The sequence below is a fragment of the Chiloscyllium punctatum genome, chromosome 3 (genome assembly GCF_047496795.1).
Source record: "Chiloscyllium punctatum isolate Juve2018m chromosome 3, sChiPun1.3, whole genome shotgun sequence".
NCBI classification, from domain to species: domain Eukaryota; kingdom Metazoa; phylum Chordata; class Chondrichthyes; order Orectolobiformes; family Hemiscylliidae; genus Chiloscyllium; species Chiloscyllium punctatum.
The window spans coordinates 21,833,076-21,847,862 of NC_092741.1; the positions used below are offsets into that span (position 1 = coordinate 21,833,076).

A 14,787-nucleotide genomic window follows, 5' to 3' on the forward strand; every position below is an offset into this window, starting at 1 on the left:
TACCCTTCACTCTAACAGGAACATGCTGGCCCTAAACACTGGATTAGTGGTGCTGGAAGAGCACAGCAGTTCAGGCAGCATCCAACGAGCAGCGAAATCGACGTTTCGGGCAAAAGCCCTTCATCTTGAAGGGCTTTTGCCCGAAACGTCGATTTCGCTGCTCGTTGGATGCTGCCTGAACTGCTGTGCTCTTCCAGCACCACCAATCCAGTATTTAGTTTTCAGCATCTGCAGTCATTGTTTTTACCTTGGCCCTAAACACTCCTTAACTAATTTTTGAAAGCCTCCCACTTGCCAGACGTCCCTTTGCCTTCAAACAGCCAACCCCCAACCCCCAACCAACTTTTGAAAGTTTCTGTTTAAGACCATCCGAAACCGGTCTTGCCCCAGTTTAGAATGTTTAACTTGCGGACCGGATCGATCCTTTTCCAGAGCTGTTTTAAATCTGAATGGATTTCTGGTCACTGGTTCCCCCCCTGCCCCCCCCCCCCCAATAACACCTTTGTCACATGCCCTGCCTAATTTCCCAGGAGGAGGCCAAGTTATGCCCATCCTCGAGTACAGCCATCAACACAATGGGTGATAAAGTCTTCCTGAACACACTAAACAAATGTCTCTCCGTCCAAGGCTCCTATGATTACAACCCCATTATTCTCACAGTTATCTGTGGCCTCCTGAGATATTTATTCCTCAATCTCTCTCTGACCATTGAGGAGCCCATGGGGGGGGGGGGGGACACAGCCCCAGCCTGTCAGTGTAGCTCAGACCCTCCAACCCTGGCAACATCCTCCTCAATCTTTTCTGAACCCCGTCAAGTTCCACAATGTACCCCTCCCTCGGCCGCGTTCCTTTGTGGTCAATATTGGTCTGGAACTGCACTCACTCAGTCCACAACGTTCAGTGGGTAAGGCGCCAGGCCTCTGAAACTGGCGAGGCCTAGCCTAGCCTGTCCCGTCTCCTAGCAACGACTCCATCCGGGTGTCCCCGGCAGGGGGCGGGGCGAGAGGTGCGCGTCCTCCTGCTCTCGTCGTTTGATCGGGGGGGCTGGGCAATTACGCTGGCGTCCGATGCGTGGCGTGTCCCGCCTAGAGGGCGGGGCACTAGGGTGAAGGGCGGGCCCCGTTGTGGGGAGCCAACCGCGCGGGAGAGGGCGGGTCTTTGGGCGAAGTGGGCGGTGCGGTTTTGAGTGAACGGGGGTCACAAAGTGGGCGGGGCTCAGCGCTTGGCACGTGGGCCGGGTTTGGGGTGCTGAGGGAAGTGGGTCGGGCCAAGGAAAGTGGGTGGGAATAACTGGGCGTGGGCGGGGTTAAGTGCGGCATTGGCCTCGCGGCCTGGGGGGCACGGCTATTGTTACGTCAGGATGGGTTAGGGGGGGCGGGCCGAGGCAGTGGGCGTGTTTTTATCCGGAACCCCAAGCGAGGGCTGGCGTTTGCGGGTGTTGTTTCCGGTGAGGGAGTCGGATGTGACGCATTGGGCTGGTGACGTGGCGGCTGTTGTGTCGGGAGGGAGGTCCGGGGTTGGGCGGCGGAGGAGGAGGAGGGGCAGCCGCGGTGCTAGTGGCGACAGCGATGCTGGAGATGATGGCGGCGGCGGCTGCGGCGGCCCAGGGCAACTCCGGATCGATCAGTGGCTCCGCCGCCCGGCTGGAAGTCTCCATCGACGGCCTTACGCTGAGCCCGGACTCGGACGACGCAGAGCAGGGGAGCCGAGGGCAGTGGGAGGCCTCGGCCTCGGCCTCGGCCTCGCACCCTCAGCCCAGAGCAGCGGCGGCCGAGGGCGGCCCTGGGGCTGTCCTGGGTCTTGGCGATGTATCAGTGGGAGGAGAGAAGCAGGAGCAGGGTGGACAGACACAGGCCGAGGAGATGGAGGGACGATGGGGCTTCCATCTGACTGAGCTCTACTGCCTGGCTCTCAAATTCTTTAAAGGTACAAGCCCGCTCTCTCAGCAAACGCGTTCCCATTTCTGAAGAAGGGCCACTGCACTCTGACTTCTTTCCATTGACGCTGCTGGACCTGCTCAAGTTTTCCAGCAATTTCTAGTCTTCCCTTCTCTCCTCTTGTCGGATTGCTATGCCTCCTGCCCTATTAATGGTAAACATATATTTATTGCGGGAAGGTACAGTATCAAAACAAGCCGTGCAGCCTGTGCCTCTTCAGTTTCCTGTTAGTCCCACTCCATTAGTATTTCCCCATAGCCCTGTAAATTCTGCCCCCCCCCCCCCCTTCGGGTATTTATCCAGCTCCATTCTGAGTGATATTAATGAATCTGCAAACCTCCCTTCTGGTTATTTTATCAGTGATCATAAATCCTTGTCCTTTGGTTACCAACCCAGTGGAAATGGCTTCTCCTATTACCCAAGTGCCTTGTAATTTTATGTCTGTCCATTAAATTTCCCTGTAATCTATTTGCCTGTTATGGGGGCCATCCTAGTTTTAGTGTCTCAATTGTGTAAAGTAAAGCTTACACAAAAATGTGCATTTGCAAATATTAAAGGCACTATTTATATCTAACATGCTTTTTTGTAATTATGAGCTGATTTCCCCTGGAAGTTGAGCTGTTTGAAAAGAGAGATTAGAAAGCTGAAGTGTTATTTGACTAGAGGTGCAAATGGCAGTTTGGCCCTTGCTTAATTTATTGTATTGAAAGTCCCCATTTACATTGCCAATTAGTCACATTACTTTGCAATGGTGCAAATGTGCCATTGTTGGCAAAGGTATCTCCTTGGTGTAATTGTAAGTTGTGGCTCTTAGTTTCAAATTTTAAATATGCATATAATGGAAAAAGTAAACAAGACTTGTAAGGTTTTAGCACTTATGTCATATGCAAAATAATTTGTGTATATTTAAGTGCTTCATAATTTAAAACATTTTAAACAATCCTTTCTTTCTCTTTGAAATCCTCCATGGCTCCCCACCCACCCGACTCATCCCAATTCCATACCCTCCTCTGCTTTTACAGATCTCTGTTCTCGGCACTTCTATTCTTGGTTTGTTTGGGGGGGTGGGTCTAGCAAAAGGGGCGACCCAGGAAAGTGAGGTTTTTGCTTATCTAGAGAAGCAGCTGGACTGAGTAGCCTGTAGCTGTTGTAAATTCAATAGACAATAGACAATAGATGCAGGAGTAGGCCATTCTGCCCTTCGAGCCTGCACCGCCATTCAATATGATCATGGCTGATCATTCCTAATTAGTATCCTGTTCCAGCCTTATCTCCGTACCCCTTGACTCCACTATCTTTAAGAGCTCTATCCAATTCTTTCTTAAAAGAATCCAGAGACTGGGCCTCCACTGCCCTCTGGGGCAGAGCATTCCACACAGCCACCACTCTCTGGGTGAAGTAGTTTCTCCTCATCTCTGTCCTAAATGGTCTACCCCGTATTTTTAAGTTGTGTCCTCTGGTTCGGCACTCCCCCATCAACGGAAATATGTTCCCTCCTGCCAGAGTGTCCAATCCTTTCATAAGCCTATACGTTTCAATCAGATCCCCTCTCAGTCTTCTAAACTCAAGGGTATACAAGCCCAGTCGCTTCAGTCTTTCCGTGTAAGGCAATCCTGCCATTCCAGGAATTGACCTCGTGAACCTACGCTGCACTCCCTCAATAGCCATGCTAAAGGCAATGCAAAAATAAAAACTGTTTTGTTGCCCCTAAATTTAGAACTGAGTGAGATTAGAGAGGATGTTTCAGCCAGCGTGTTGTCTGTCCCTTGATTAACTGTCCTCGACAGATTCTGTTTGGATTATACAGTTCTTTTCCAACCCAACTTGAATGCCTTGATTCTTGATGGGTCAGGGAATTGTCATAGAAGAGAGTTTAAAAGTGACCATTCTTGAGTTTGAGTCTGTATAATTAGTGTGGAGAAAGTAAGGACTGCAGATGCTGGAGATCAGAGCTGAAAATGTTGCTGGAAAAGCGCAGCAGGTCAGGCAGCATCCAAGGGGCAGGAGAATCGATGTTTCGGGCATAAGCCCTTCTTCAGGAACGTCCTTCCTGAAGAAGGGCTAATGCCCAAAATGTCGATTCTCCTGTTCCTTGGATGCTGCCTGACCTGCTGCGCTTTTCCAGCAACACATTTTCAGCCGTGTATAATTAGTGTGACTTGTTTGCATGAAGGTACACGTAAACTTGTCTTCACTCCCCTGAACAGTTGGTCGTTTCCATTGTAAAGTTGGTATACATTTTGACTTGCATTCCCCTTACCCCTTCACACAATCCAAGTGCTAAATTTTGATGTTCCAAACAAGCCACCAATGCAGTTGGCAATACTCGGGTGATGTGGAATTGTCCCGGATGTATTTGGATCTTAGCTGAGCAATAGAAGTTCAAAGCGCCTTGCACAAACACTGGACTTCTCAAGGGCTTTCCTGCAGTACAGTACGAATCATAGTGTAATGAATGTTGTAAAGCAGGCAGGTGGTCTCTGATCTGTTCAAACACATGCCCCTCACTGTTTACAATTTATGGAGGAAGGTTCACGTGCACAGTTTTATAACAAGTCATAGCCTTAATAAAACCACATGGTTCATTTTCTGTTCACTATCTTGTGGGCCGTAAAGGAACCATCGGATCTAAGCAAGTTGGGCTTAGTCACCATTCCTCCTGCTTCCTCGCCCTTCCACCCTAGTCCATTTCAGCCACTGTTGCAGACATGAAGGTTGGTACCTGTGAGACCCGTCTTCTCAACATGAATTAGCACCTTCAACAGTGAAATGCATTGAGTAATATTTGTCTTTTCTATTCTGTTGCTGCAACATCCCGATTGTGTTTAAATACAGCAGCTTCCTGCTTTCTAAAAGATTACTTTGTGATTTCTCAATGGTGCTAGGAGCTGTTTGGTATACACTTACAAATGTTTTCTTTGCTTAGCTGTACAGTTACAATGCAAGCTTGCATTTTATCACTGAGTGTGGTACGCATTGTACTGGTCTCTGGCCTCTCTTGTTTCTAATGATCCTTAATCTCGTCCTTGTTTTCAAATCCTCCAAGGTTTTCCTATCTCCATAATCTCCTGCAGCTCCATGACCCTCAAGATCTTTGTACCCCCCCCCTCTTGAGAGCCCATTTTCATTGCTCAACTGTTGGTGGGTGTCTCTTTAGCTTCCAAAGCTCTGAATTCTAAAATTTTTCTTCTAACTGGGCTGGGTGGGATTTATCCTCGGATTCTCTGGGAAGCCAGGGAGGAGATTGCTGAGCCTTTCGCTTCAATTTTTATGTCGTCATTGTCGACAGGAATAGTGCCAGAAGACTGGAGGACAGCAAATGTAGTCCCCTTGTCCAAGAAGGGCAGTAGAGACCACCCTGGTAATTAGGACCTGCCAACTCACATCCAGGCCATCATGCCAGCACTCCAGAAGGCGGATGCCAGGTGGTAGAAACTGCCCAGCAGGTATGCAGGATAGAGAGAGTGGGAATTTGAAAAGTGGTGAAAGTTTGAATGTCCAGGGGCAGGCATTCAGTGTTTGAGAGACAATAGGATCTCAAACTCTTGGCTGAAACCAGCAATCCAACAGAAATCATCACGGTTTATAAACCGCTTGCTCTTGCAGTGTAATCTCTACCTGACAAGAGCCACCCTCTCAAAGACCGGATAGAGACAAAACTTAACGAAGGTGTGGGTCGGCAATCGAGACCATCTCTCTCATCTCAGGATGCTGCCCATTTGTCAAAAACACATGGATAAAATTCCATAATAAGGTCGCAGACCAGCTGCAAAACATGTCAGTAAGTACGGCTGGACGTCATACTTTGAGCCCAGGGTTATTCGCAAAAGACAGCTCACTGTGGAATCCTGATCTCCTATTCAAGAAAGATCAAAAGAACGCGGTAGTTGATGTCACAGTGCGGTACAAAAATGACAGTAAAGCACTGGAAATGACCTGGAGTGGAAAAAGCGAGAAATACAAACTCCTTAACGCCAAGATAACAGAATTGACGGGAGGCTGTGAACACAAGTGCTTTCACTTTATGATGGGCACAGGAGGAAAGTGGCTGGGCCTGAATAACAGCCTCATGAAATACCTTGGCATAGAAAGATTCAAAACCTTCGCCCAAAAGACATCCAGACTCACATTCTCACTGACGCTATAAGTATTACAACTCTTCAGTGAGAAGTGAGTTAACTGCCGTTAACCAGCTCTGGGTAGAGACTCGGACGGGCCAGCCCCCACCAAACAAATGAAATAAAAATGGGGCATCAATCCACCAATACCATGATCAGTCTGATACCAGACTGATGGAAGATCACCTAAACGTGAGCCTCATATAACACCAGTACCACCCCGCCCTTGGCCTGTGGTGATGCTAGAAAATCCAAAACATCAACGGGCGACATAAAGACTCTTGAGAAGGTTTCAAAATAGACCAGTGACCGTTACTTCTGTTGTGGTAAAGTGTTGGAAAGGATTATAAGAGAAAGGATTTATAATCATCTAAAAAGGAATAGGTTGATTAGGTATAGTTAACACTTTTGTGAACGGTAGGTCTAACAATTATATTAAGTTCTTTTGAGAAGGTGTCCAAGCAGGTGGATGAGGGTAAAAGGTTGATGTGGTGTTTGATGAGGTTCCCCTTGGTAGGCTATTGTAGAAAATATAGGGCATGGGATTGAGGGTGATTTTAGGGGTTTGGATCAGAAATTTGCCAGGGTGGTGGTTGAAGGGAAATGTTTATCCTGGAGTTCACTTACAAGTGGTGTACCGCAAGGATCTGTTTGGGGCCACTGCTGTTTGTCATTTTAATAGAGACATACAAGATAATCAGAGGGTTAGATAGGCTCTCCCTATCCACCCTTTTTCTAAGTATGGGGACGGCAAACACAAGGGGACACAACTTTAAAATGAAGGGAGATAGGTATAAGACAGATGTCAGAGGTAGTTTCTTTACTCAGAGTGGTAAGGGTATGGAATGCTTTGCCTGCAACAGGAGTAGATTCACCAAGTTTAAGTGCATTTCAGTCATCATTGGACAGGCATATGGACGTACATGGAATAGTGTAGGCGGGATGGGCTTCAGATTAGTATGACAGAGCGGTGCAACATCGAGGGCCGAAGGGCCTGTACTGCGCTGTAATGTTCTATGTTCTATGACCTGGATGAGGCTGTAGAAGGATGTGTTAGTAAACTTGCAGATGATGCAAATTGGTGGAGTTGTGGATAGTGATCAAGGATGTTGTAAGTTAGAGGGACATGGATAAGCTGGAGAGCTGGGCTGAGAGGTGGCAAATGGAATTTATTGCAGAAAAATGTGAGGTGATTCACTTTGGAAGGAGAAACAGGAATACAGAGTGCTGGGCTAATGGTAAGGTTCTTGGTAGTGTACACGTGCAGAGAGATCCCTGAAAGTTGCCACCCAGGTTGATAGGGTTGTTAAGAAGGCATACAGTGTGTTAGCTTTTACTAGTATAGGGATTGAGTTTCAGAGCCATGAGGTCATGTTGCAGCAGTACAAACTCTAGTGCAGCCGCAGTTGGAACATTGTATACAGTTCTGGTCACCGCATTATAGGAAGGATGTGGAAGTATTGGAAAGGGTGCAGAAGAGATTTACCAGGATGTTGCCTGGTATGGAGGAAAGGTCTTATGAGGAAGGGCTGAGGGATTTGAGGCAGTTTTTCGTTAGAGAAGATGGTGAAGAGGTGACTTAATAGAGACATAAACGATGATCAGATATTAAATAGAGTGGACAGTGAGAGCCTTTTTCCTCAGATGGCTAGCACCGGGGGCATAGCTTTAAATTGAGAGATGATTGATATAGGACAGATATCAGCAGTAGGTTCTTTGCTTGAAGTAGTGAGAGTGTGGAATGCCCTGCCTGCAACAGTAGTAGACTCGCCAACTTTAAGGGCGTTTAAATGGCCACTGGATAAACATATGGATGAGAATGGAATAGAGTAGGTTAGATGGGCTTCATATTGGCTTCACAAGTTGGCGCAATATTGAGGGCCGAAGGGCCTATACTGTGCTGTAATGTTCTGTGTTCTATCTGCCCTAATATCTGTTTTAAGTAGTTCAGTGTCAAACTTAGTTTTCTGACACTTGCGTAATGTCTTATGCTATTATGTTTGGTTCATCTCCTAAATAAAGGGTGATTTTGTGGTTGCAATGTAGGACCGATTTAGTTCTGTTTGTCTGCTGGTGCATGGCTGAGTAGCTGTTAACTAGGACAATAGGAATGTTTTGAAGGTCTGCTGGATAGAGTCTGGAGTGGTTTAAAACAGAAGCTGCCTTAAACCACCTGAATGGGATTGCCTGCAACGTTTCTGAGGCTCCCAGTCAAAGCTAGAAATTAAATTCAGGACCAGCAGTTTCTAATGTGCCTGTTGTCACCATGAAGGAATAATGGATTTTGGTGTCCTCTTGCTCACCTTAACCGGTCCCATCCAGGTATGACTTTGTATGTGTTAGTGAGCTTTTTGACTTGACAGTGTATTTATCATAGAGGTGATATGATAGTCAGTCATATAGGTGTGTGCTCCAGTGCAAGGCATCACTGACATGCATAGTTTTTTTGTTTTCGGTACTGCCACATCCAGGGCACTGAGACTGGTAATATGATTTTCTACTTAATAGTCAATGTAACAACACTTGGAGTAGACCATTCAGCCCTTCGAGCCTCATCTGCACTCAGTCATATTGTGGCAGATTTATCCCAGGTTCATCTTTCTGCGTTGTCCCATATCACTCAATTTCCTTAACAGAGACTGATTAGCTTTTCTATCAATATACTCGGTGTCTAAGCTTCCGTCTTTTGGCAAGAGAATTTCAAAGTTTCTTCCTTCTGAATAAAGAAATATCTCATCGTGACTAAATTGCTGACCCCTTATTCTGATACTGTGCTCTAGATTTCCATCCAGGGACACGTCCCCTCAACATCGCCTCTGTCAAGACCCTTGAAAAGTTCACTATTCATTCTTCTAAACTTTAAGGAATTTCATCTAATCAATGCCTCGTCGTTGAATAATTATTTCATTCCTGGAATCAGTCTAGTGAACTTTCATTGAACTCTCTCCCAGGCAAGTTCAAGTGTGCACTCATTCAGGGCCTATACTACAACAAAAAAATCATCTTACTCATATGCCACTACATCCATAACAAAGTCTAGCATACCATTCTCTTTTCTAATTGCTTGCAGCTGTGCATGGTTGTGATTTGTATATAAGCAAACCAAGTCCACATTTCCCTGGCTCTCTCTCCATTTGGAATAGTTTTCCTTCAAAACTGAATAACTTCAAATTTCCCCATGCCCACACATTTTACCAGTCTATATCCCTTTACAGCGTCAATGTGTTTAAAATAGGGTTAGGTCTTCGAATAAAAGGAATATTAAAAGAAAGGCAAGTGAAAAGTTGGATAAATTTGTAAAATAACCAACAAAACAGTTTTTATTCCGTAAGAAAGAATCATGCATTTTTATAGTACTCTTCAAAGAGTTTTCCAGCTAAAACCTCACTCTTTTATCTTGCACTCTACAGCATTTTACTTTTTCCCCCCCCCCCCCCAAGTGTTCACCTTGGTGCTGCTTAACTCATCCACTTTTATCTCCAAAATTCCCTTAGAAAAAATTTAGTCTTTATTCTAAATTGATTCTTCCTTGTTCCTGCCAAAATGTAATAGTCCTCCACTATGGTGGTGGTGGTATGTGACTGGAGAAGCTCTGACTGCTCTCCTTACACAAAGTTAATAGAAGATTTTACAAGAAGTGGTTAGAGATCGCAAACATCAGTTTGGTCAGTAAACCAGTCATGAGGAAATATTAATTTAAGTAACTAATTAAACCTTTGCGTAAAGAATCGCTACTAGAGTCGTTAGGTCAAAGCTGTTTCCTTTAGCAGAAGGATTGGTAGCCTAGCCACTGATGAACGCCTTCCATAAAGAAATAAAACAAATGAGCCAGAGGTGAGATTTGGAAATGGCTGACGCTGTTGCAATTATAACCTAGCATCCACAGATGCTTCAAAACCTCAAAGTTAGTTTCCAATGATAAATATTTTGAAGAAAATGTCACTTTTTCATCAATATTCTTTCATCTTCAAGACTCTTCTGTAAAGCACCCAAACCCAAAGTGATGTAGTTGAAGTAGAGCTCTTCAGCTTTGCACAGATCACTCAAAGATACAGTTAGGTCATTTCTCTACTCCTAGAAAGATGACAGGTTCAGGATTGTGAATGACAAGTTTAGGTGCCATAGGATATCCAATTTGTGTGTTTTCGTGGATTTTTGACTTGATAACGCAATCAGTAAAGCAGCTGCACATTAAAGTGCAGTAACGGCACTACAGGAGTTTCCTCGAGCTGATGTATGGGTATGTTGCTCTAACAGTTTATTTCTCTCTTGGGTGAAGTTTGAGTAATTCAGCCCTCCTTCACCCCAATTTCTTCCCCCCCCCCCCCCCCAAAATCGTTGGTGGATTTATTCCCCTCCATCCTAACACCACTTATGTACCTTCTGTCGTTGGCTATGCACAGATACTGACTTGCACTGTGTCTCTGACTTTTTCAAAGTGGAAAAATGCTGATGCTTAGTTATCAGATCCTTTCGGATCTGTAAACCATTTGGATCTGCCATGGCCCTGCTGCAATAGCTCCAAATTACCTGCTCGATTCACAATTTTCCTTGTTCTGGTATGCTGGCTGTGTTTTCAAATTTGAAAATTAAACTAAATTGGAAAGCTCTGAGATGTAATTTATTGCAGTCTTTTATGCACAATATTTTAATTTTCTCTCCATATCTTCATTAGTTTCTGCACTGTTGTTGTCACCTTTTGCCATACATTTCTGTACTAACCAGGAGAAAATGCCATTCATTCCTTGGTGTTGCTTCTCTAGAGGCATCCTGTCAATCGCACTAGGTCTCTGGCTTGTGTTTATTCAGTTTTGTAACATCCTCTAATATAGGAACTACTATAAAGTAGCGCAATCCAAAATTTGAACCTTCTTCTGTACCAAGTTACTTATACTGGAAGGTACTATAAGTGGTGTTACCAAGATAGTCTGATGAGGGAGCCATTTGGCCCATCTTAATTTGCCTAGCTCAACTGGCCCTACTCCACCAAACTTGCAGCAACACTGATTGTATTGCCTGTATATTCACAGGGAGTCTGCCTCAAGTACACAAGAACCTTATTCTATTACTAAACTAGGGCCCCCATGACCTATGCCTGTCTACAGCAAATTGACTGCAAATTATGCTTGCTTTTAAAACAAAATAATAAAATTAAAATGTCCTGGAGAGGGGTCACCAGATCTAAAGCATTATCCCTGCTTTTTCTCCACAGATGCTGCTGTACTTGCTGAGTTTCTCCAGCGATTTTTGTTTTATGCTTATTGTTGGTCATACCTGCCAAAGTAGCATGATAAGTGAAGGTAATGTCATAATTGACTTTAGTGACCCTCTGATTCCTTTACAACCACACTCTACCTAGAGTAGAGTTATAGTTCATTACCTAGATTTTCTTGGTCAAGAACAGTATTTTGGGGGTGGTGTTCATATACAGAAAGAGAAAAATAGTGGCTTGTGCATCTGTTGGCCACTAGTCAACTCTCCATATCTCCCTCCTTATGTTTCTGATAATGCTGGTCTCCTTTCCTTTTGTGGGTATCATCTTCCTACCCTACTCCTGCAAAAGCCCTCCATCTTAAAGAGAAAGAGAATGGGCCTGATTGAATGACATAGGTATGATGGATCAAATGGTGTCAGTTTGTCTATCATTCCACAGTTCATGACTTTAGAAATTGTACATGTCAACCTGTATTTTTGTACTTGCAGTCCATTTATCATGGTGGCACACACAGGGGCTATTCATTCTGCCTTGGCTTTGTAAGAAATCTTTTGTGTTCTTACAGAATTGCTGTACTTCCAATGGCTGACTGAGCAATATCAACTCAAAGTTTTCTCAACTACCTCTTCCCAGTGGGTGAAGAACCCCTTCCTGAGTCATAGGGTGGTTTCTTCCTAACACTGGACACTGCAAGCATCATCTTCATTGTGTGACATGTAAGGAATAGGACCACCCTCTGTCCAGGTCTTTTACAAAAGAGCCGGTCCACAGACTATCCTCTTCAAATTTGGATACTCCAGAAATTTGTCACCACCTTTTCACCTTTTTGTACATCAAAATGTAAGCTGTGTCCCTTCCCAATGAGACCAGAACAGACCCTGTCTTAGTGAAGGCTGTGTCATTGAACCAACCCAATCCTCTCTTTTTTTGTAATTTTGAGAAGGATTCTTCAACAGTGATCTGGAGCTTTGGTCCTGAATGTTCACACGCCAGTGTTATCTACGTGCTGAGGCTCAGAGACTGAAATTGGGGTGATTTTGCTTTTGGTTGAGCAGTTTCACGTCTTTTCTGTGGATTAATTCCACGTCTCAGTGATAAGTTTCTGTAAATTAAATATTGCCCATTGATTGGGAGTGGAAGTGAGTCATCTTTGATCCCAAGGGACTGTCTAAGGTGATTAAATTATATACCTTCAAAATTATTAAGTTTTAAAAATAAGAACAAAATATCAATTTAAGTGGAGGCTGGATGAAGCTATCTACCTTGATCAAATTATCCCGTACTCCATCTGACCTGTGCATTTTCACTCAATGCTCCTTTCAAATGTCAGAAAAAGACTGAAATAATATCATTTTATTTTTTTCCTTTTCCTTCCTCCCACAGCTGAATTTGTACATTCAAAGTGTCACTGCCTCTGGAACATTGTGCTCCATTTGAAATCTAACCTTTTATAAATGTTCAACTTGGTGCTCTTCTGACAATTCTGTTGTTAATCTCATGGTTTTTAAGATTAAGCCGAGACTTCTCATTGATAAATGACCTTTAGAAAGCAGAGCCACATTGTGAAACTTGGTGCTTTCGGTCTGTTGTTGAACAATAGACAGTTTAAATGGATCTCTGGCTCGGTGTGCTCTGGATTATGTGCATAATCAGGTTTCCAAGACACTGACAGTTCTGAGAATACTGAGCAGTAACAAAGCATGCTATGTTACATTGAGGGAACTAACATTGCACATTTGAGGTTTGGTGATGTAGTGGTTTTGTTACTGGACTAGTAAGAAAGAAAAAGCTTATATTTAGCATCAATCAAATCTTTGGAGGATCATAAAATGCTTTAAGTGATGAAGTATAGGAAGTCTAGCCAATTTACATCAAGCTGCAAGAAATGGTAATATCTAGGCATGGTTTATTGCTGGTTGCAGAGTTACTGTTGGCCACACGACCATGGAAAACACTCCTCTTTATTTTGAAACAATACTATAGATATTCTTTGTCCCTCTGACAAGGGGTTAAAGTCTGCTTAGTGTCTAAAAGACAGCTCCAGTATCAGTCCAGCATTGACCTGTCAACCTAGGCTCTGTCTCCAGTCTCTGGAGTGACATGTGAATCCGTAACCATTTGGTTTCGACACTGTTCAATCACAATACCTAGATTGAAAATTATTTCAAAAACTAATCTTAGTTACTGTATTTGTATTAATGTTCAAATACATATTAATAACAATGTTCTGGGTGGAGACCTATCAACATAATGGTTCATTGTAGCGCTAACTGATTCCTGTTGTGGAAGTTGCTGGGGAAATTATAATTTCAAATTATCACCACCCTGTATGTTGAGGAGAGTTCCTTATGTCACTGTTGTAAAATCTGGTTGTACTTTTGAAGCTATTCCCTCTCACTTGTTGCATTGTTTCTCCCATTCTTCGTATATGTTTTCCCTTAAACCTCCTGAAAGAACAGTAGAAAATGATATTAAAATAAAAATAAGGCTGTAACATTATCCAGACCCACCTTCAAGCCTTTGTTTTCACTCAGAAATAAAGATAATTCGGGTGAATTTAGAATTTGAGCTCTTCTCATAATGACAATAGACAGTAGGTGCAGGAGTAGGCCATTCTGCCCTTCGAGCCAGCACCACCATTCATTATGATCATGGCTGATCATCCTCAATCAGTATCATGTTCCTGCCTTATCCCCATAACCCTTGATTCCACTATCCTTAAGAGCTCTATCTTGAAAGTATCCAGAGACTGGGCCTCCACAGCTTTCTGGGGCAGAGCATTCCATACACCCACCACTCTCTGGGTGAAGAAGTTTCTCCTCAACTCTGTTCTAAGTGGCCTACCCCTTATTTGTAAACTGTGTCCTCTGGTTCGGGACACACCCATCAGTGGAAACATGCTTCCTGCCTCCAGAGTGTCCAATCCTTTAATAATACGTCTCAATCAGATCCCCTCTAAACTCGAGCGTATACAAGCCCAGTCGCTCCAATCTTTCAGCGTAAGATAGTCCTGCCATTCTGGGAATTGACCTCGTGAATCTACGCTGCACTCCCTCAATAGCCAGAATGTGACCCACAAATCAATTGTTTTTGCATATTCTATCTTCCAATATGTGAGTATTAGGGTGATTGGGATTGCAGGCAAGATTTCTTTGACTATATGTGCAAAAGCAAAATTTGGGAGTTAGTCATTTATCTCCACCCGCGTACGCATGACACTAACTGAGCTTGGGTTCAGTACTTTGCCCACTGTTTCTTGCTCTTTAGGGGATACAGTCAAAGAGGGCTGTATATAGAGGACTGCATGGCGTGTTCTTGGCATCTAGCAGAAGTAAAAGGAATTGGTCAAACCTTACAATTTCTCTGTCATTTCCATTATTGTGAGGATGTGCCTAACCTCCGATTAGTAAGTGTGAAGCACAACGGGAAGCATTTGCTACTTGTGGAACAGGTTACTGCCACCAGCCGGGGCAGGTGTAAGCAGTACTTGACAGTTGAGCTTCCAACCAAAATGTTG

The 14,787-nt window shown here is 44.1% G+C and overlaps 1 protein-coding gene across 1 annotated transcript in view; it reads left to right on the top strand.

Annotated features, from left to right (window-relative positions):
• Positions 1–1,501: 1,501 nt before the first annotated feature.
• Positions 1,502–14,787, top strand: part of acbd3 (acyl-Coenzyme A binding domain containing 3) — a 49,874-nt gene continuing 36,588 nt past the window's right edge. The window contains exon 1 of the mRNA XM_072550767.1: positions 1,502–1,926. Coding sequence (XP_072406868.1) covers positions 1,569–1,926 — 358 coding nt within the window. The 5' untranslated portion in view covers positions 1,502–1,568. The remainder of the gene's footprint in view (positions 1,927–14,787) is intronic.